Source organism: Hyla sarda, unplaced genomic scaffold (assembly GCF_029499605.1).
Source record: "Hyla sarda isolate aHylSar1 unplaced genomic scaffold, aHylSar1.hap1 scaffold_149, whole genome shotgun sequence".
NCBI lineage: Eukaryota > Metazoa > Chordata > Amphibia > Anura > Hylidae > Hyla > Hyla sarda.
This window is the reverse complement of record NW_026608123.1, coordinates 134,001-140,000: the sequence shown is the minus strand read 5'-3', so window position 1 is coordinate 140,000 and position 6,000 is coordinate 134,001. Positions and strand designations below refer to the sequence as shown.

The 6,000-nt window shown below is 40.0% G+C and overlaps 1 protein-coding gene across 2 annotated transcripts in view; it reads right to left on the bottom strand.

Moving 5' to 3' along the window:
- Positions 1-6,000, bottom strand: part of DNAI1 (dynein axonemal intermediate chain 1) — a 201,856-nt gene that overhangs the window by 127,770 nt on the left and 68,086 nt on the right. For both annotated transcript variants that reach the window (XM_056552268.1, XM_056552269.1), the window contains exons 16-17: positions 5,467-5,554; positions 2,386-2,465 (exon numbers count right to left, since the gene is read on the bottom strand). In XM_056552268.1, coding sequence (XP_056408243.1) covers positions 2,386-2,465; positions 5,467-5,554 — 168 coding nt within the window. The remainder of the gene's footprint in view (positions 1-2,385; positions 2,466-5,466; positions 5,555-6,000) is intronic.

The window sequence follows — 6,000 nt, the reverse complement described above, 5'->3', positions numbered from 1 at the left end:
CCTAAGCGTATGTTTAAATATAGAGGATCTGCTGTATATCTGAAGTTAATGGGTAGCAAAACATGTGCAGAATGTGCAGCAGATCCTGTATGTGTGAACATACCCTAAAGGTGGAATACCACTTTAACCCCTTAAGGACCAAGCCCATTTTATTTTTGCATTTTCATCTACAGACTCATATGTAGGCTTGTTTTTTGCGCAACCAGTTGTCCTTCGTAATGACACCTCTTATTTTACCATAAAATGTACGGCAAACCCCAAAAAATATTATTTGTGTGAGGAAATTTTTATGAAAACCTCAATTTAGCAAATTTTGGAGGGTTTTGTTTTCATGCTGTACACTTAATGGTAACAATGATACCCATGATTACAATACTTTTCTATTATTGTGCCGCTTTTAAAAAAAATGTCAAACTTATTTTTACAATATCACTATGTTTAAAATCGCCCTATTTTGATCACATCTAACTTTTCCAGTTATACTGGGATGTGTGATTTTTTGCACCATGTTTTTGCGCCTGTAGTTTTTTTTAGTACCACTTTTGTGTTTATGTAACTTTGTGTTTATCACTTTTTATACATTTTTTGGGGAATGTTATGCTACCAAAAAGCAGCACTTTTGAATTTTTTATTTTTATTTTTTTTACATTTACGCCATTCACTGTACGGGATCATTAACATTATATTTTTATAAATTGGACATTTCTACACACAGCGATACCAAAAATGTTTAATAATTTTTTCAATGCTTTTTTTGAGTAAAATAGGGAGAAGGGGTGATTTAAATTTGTTTTAAAACTTTTTTTTTTACTTTTTTTTTTAACTCTCTGTGCTCTATCTATGGCACTATCTATGGCAATCATTAGATTGATAATACTGTTCAGTGCTATGCATAGGCATAGCACCGATTATTATTATCGGCAATCTACTTCTTGGTCTGCTGGAAGGCAGATCAGATCAGAAGACCTCGGGGGAGCGGCAGCCATCTTGGCTGATTTGATCCCCGCGGGTGATCACATCAGCCATTACAATCACTGCACTGCCGCTGATGCCAAGTCTGAGGGATTAATTGCAGACTTTAGCACGATCGCGAATGTCCGCCATTACCAGCGGGTCCCCGACTTCTGATAACAGCCGGGACCTGCCGTGCATGACACGAGCACCACACTAGTGCTTGGGTCATGTACAGGACGTGAATATACATCCTAGTGCGCGAAGCACCAGCGCATCAGGACATACTTGTACGTCCCCTTTCTGCGGACTGCCGGGGCCCGCTATGTAAGATCAAGGGGGTCCCCAGCGGTCGGACCTCCCGCGATCTGACACTTATCCCCTATACTTAGTATAGGGGATACGTTTTCAGATCCTGGGGTACTCCTTTAAAGAAGATGTCCTGCGGAAAAAAAAAATATCCCCTATGTGCAGGATAGGGGAAAAGTGTCTGATCGTGGAGGGGGGGGGGGGGGGGGCTAGGGTGTCCAACTGATGGGTCCCCCACGATCTCCAGTATGGGGCCCCGGCTCAGTCCAAGCTCTGGAAATGACGGTTTGCACCAAGCACGTCACCAGGTCAAAAACACACTTCCTCCATTCATCTCTATGGGGGAGGCGGACGCACAGCGTTCGTGTGTCTCCGCCTCTCCCCTAGAGAAGAATGGAGGGGGCGTGTTTCGACCAGCTGATGTGCTAGGAACGAAATGTGCATTAGCAGAGCAAAGCCGAGGCCCCATACAGGAGATCGCAAGGGGGGGTCCCAGCGGTTGGACCCCCCGCGATCAGACACTTATACATACTTATACTTTTTTTTTTCCGCTGGACTTCTTTAAGACCACAATGTTGGACCCTTTATCAGTGTCTGGGTCGTATGAGTTAGAGCAGGTCACAAAAGTGGGTTCCCCTAGATCATTTAGGATGGTACCCTACTTGCACACTTGAAAATAGACTATGCCATATACAGCATCCTGGTGCCCTGACTGGGCAGAGTTGTTGCTTTGTTGGCACCTGGGTGAAGGGTATTATGGTCCTCCTCTCTCCCCGTATCATAAGTGGATCAAGCTACCACCACATCTGGATGCTCAGACACTGGGCTCTGATCTGTTCCTGAAGTGACTCCTCTTATCTTGGTCACCAGTACAAACAGTGAGCAGTCCTGGTGGTCTATATATGGGGGGCTCCAGCTTTACCTGGTGATAACCCCCTGAGCTATGTTCCAGACTTTGATCCAATTAATTGGGCATTACTGTCATAAATGGGAGACTATTCTGGGGTCTGTGACCATGAAGCTGAAACAGGAATGACCAAATTTCCTTGTAGAATGAAGAATTGGGTGCATGATCCACAAACAAATAAAAAGTATTAAAATAAAGATGGTGGCCATGACTGATACCTTATGGATCCTCCCTTCCTCTGTGCCGACCAGGAAAAGGTAATCGATCTGTCTGTGGAAATCGAAGGACGTGCCGCTGCCTGCATGGAAAGAAAGAGAACATCAGTATAATCAGTGCTGTACAGATAATATCAGTATAATCAGTGTGTACAGATAATATCAGTATAATCAGTGTGTACAGATAATATCAGTATAATCAGTGTGTACAGATAATATCAGTATAATCAGTGCTGTGCAGATAATATCAGTATAATCAGTGCTGTGCAGATAATATCAGTGTAATCAGTGTGTACAGATAATATCAGTATAATCAGTGTGTACAGATAATATCAGTATAATCAGTGTGTACAGATAATATCAGTATAATCAGTGTGTACAGATAATATCAGTATAATCAGTGTGTACAGATAATATCAGTATAATCAGTGTGTACAGATAATATCAGTATAATCAGTGTGTACAGATAATATCAGTATAATCAGTGTGTACAGATAATATCAGTATAATCAGTGTGTACAGATAATATCAGTATAATCAGTGTGTACAGATAATATCAGTATAATCAGTGTGTACAGATAATATCAGTATAATCAGTGTGTACAGATAATATCAGTATAATCAGTGTGTACAGATAATATCAGTATAATCAGTGTGTACAGATAATATCAGTATAATCAGTGTGTACAGATAATATCAGTATAATCAGTGTGTACAGATAATATCAGTATAATCAGTGCTGTACAGATAATATCAGTATAATCAGTGTGTACAGATAATATCAGTATAATCAGTGTGTACAGATAATATCAGTATAATCAGTGTGTACAGATAATATCAGTATAATCAGTGTGTACAGATAATATCAGTATAATCAGTGTGTACAGATAATATCAGTATAATCAGTGTGTACAGATAATATCAGTATAATCAGTGTGTACAGATAATATCAGTATAATCAGTGTGTACAGATAATATCAGTATAATCAGTGTGTACAGATAATATCAGTATAATCAGTGTGTACAGATAATATCAGTATAATCAGTGTGTACAGATAATATCAGTATAATCAGTGTGTACAGATAATATCAGTATAATCAGTGTGTACAGATAATATCAGTATAATCAGTGTGTACAGATAATATCAGTATAATCAGTGTGTACAGATAATATCAGTATAATCAGTGTGTACAGATAATATCAGTATAATCAGTGTGTACAGATAATATCAGTATAATCAGTGTGTACAGATAATATCAGTATAATCAGTGTGTACAGATAATATCAGTATAATCAGTGTGTACAGATAATATCAGTATAATCAGTGTGTACAGATAATATCAGTATAATCAGTGTGTACAGATAATATCAGTATAATCAGTGTGTACAGATAATATCAGTATAATCAGTGTGTCCAGATAATATCGGTATAATCAGTGTGTACAGATAATATCGGTATAATCAGTGTGTACAGATAATATCAGTATAATCAGTGTGTACAGATAATATCAGTATAATCAGTGTGTACAGATAATATCAGTATAATCAGTGTGTACAGATAATATCAGTATAATCAGTGTGTACAGATAATATCAGTATAATCAGTGTGTACAGATAATATCAGTATAATCAGTGTGTACAGATAATATCAGTATAATCAGTGTGTACAGATAATATCAGTATAATCAGTGTGTACAGATAATATCAGTATAATCAGTGTGTACAGATAATATCAGTATAATCAGTGTGTACAGATAATATCAGTATAATCAGTGTGTACAGATAATATGAGTATAATCAGTGCTGTACAGATAATATCAGTATAACCAGTGTGTACAGATAATATCAGAATTATCAGTGCTGTATTGGGATATGACGTCAGGATATGAGGACGGGATATGAGGTTGGGATATGAGGTGAGGATGTGAGGTCAGGAAATGAGGTCGGGATATGAGGACAGGATATTAGTTCAGGATATGAGGTCGGGATATGAGGATGATATATGAGGTCAGGATATGTGGATGATATATGAGGTCAGGATATGAGGATGATATATGAGGTCGGGATATGAGGATGATATATGTGGTCGGGATAGGAGGTCGGGATATGAGGATGATATATGAGGTCGGGATATGAGGATGAGATATGAGGTCGGGATATGAGGACGAGATATGAGGTCGGGATATGAGGAGGGGATATGAGGATGAGACATGAGGTCGGGATATGAGGTCGGGATTTGAGGATGAGACATGAGGACGGGATATGAGGTCGGGATATGACGATGGGATATGAGGTCGAGATATGAGGTCACGATATGAGGATGAGATATGAGGTCGGGATATGAGGATGAGATATGAAGACGGGATATGAGGTCGGGATATGAGGATGAGCTATGAGGATGAGATATGAGGATGAGATATGAGGATGGGATATGAGGATGAGATATGAGGATGGGATATGAGGTCGGGATATGAGGTCGGGATATGAGGATGAGCAATGAGGATGAGATATGAGGACAGGATATGAGGTCGGGATATGAGGATGAGCTATGAGGATGAGATATGAGGTCGGGATATGAGGATGAGATATGAGGTCGGGATATGAGGATGAGATATGAGGTCGGGATATGAGGATGATATATGAGGACGGGATATGAGGATGATATATGAGGTCGGGATATGAGGATGATATATGAGGACGGGCTATGAGGTCGGGATATGAGGATGAGATATGAGGACGGGATATGAGGATGAGACATGAGGTCGGGATATGAGGATGATATATGAGGACGGGATATGAGGTCGGGATATGAGGTCGGGATATGAGGATGAGATATGAGGTCGGGATATGAGGATGAGATATGAGGTCGGGATATGAGGATGAGATATGAGGACGGGATATGAGGATGAGACATGAGGTCGGGATATGAGGATGAGCTATGAGGATGAGATATGAGGTCGGGATATGAAGACTAGAGCATTATTGTTGCTTTTCCTCTCTCACAAGGATAATTAATAAGACCAGACAATGCTGGGCACTCTGCTAGTATCACTATAACCAGCACTGATCCTGAGTGCTCGTACCATGTGTCTGCAGCTGGAGCCCCTCCACATTGTCCTGCGTAGATCTTTCCACTGACAACCTGATGACGTCTGTGTGAACCAGTTCATTCTGCAGAAGACAAGACGATTACTACACCACATGGCGGCATCTGAGCAGCCTGGACACTATATCATGTCAGAATATCACTAAGGTGTCACCAGTGCAGAGACGGCTGCCATCTCATTCCTGCCACGTCCTATAGATAACGACACCTTCATCCAGGTCAATACAGACACAACACAGGAAGTATAAAAGGAAACCTATATCCACAGCTACATGGGGTATCTCTACTGATCCTGAGTTATATCCTGTATTATACCCCAGACCTGTACTCACTATTCTGCTGGTGAGGTCACTGTGTACATATATTACATTACTTATCCTGTACTGATCCTGAGTTATATCCTGTATTATACTTCAGAGCTGTACTCACTATTCTGCTGGTGAGGTCACTGTGTACATACATTACATTACTTATCCTGTACTGATCCTGAGTTATATCCTGTATTATACTC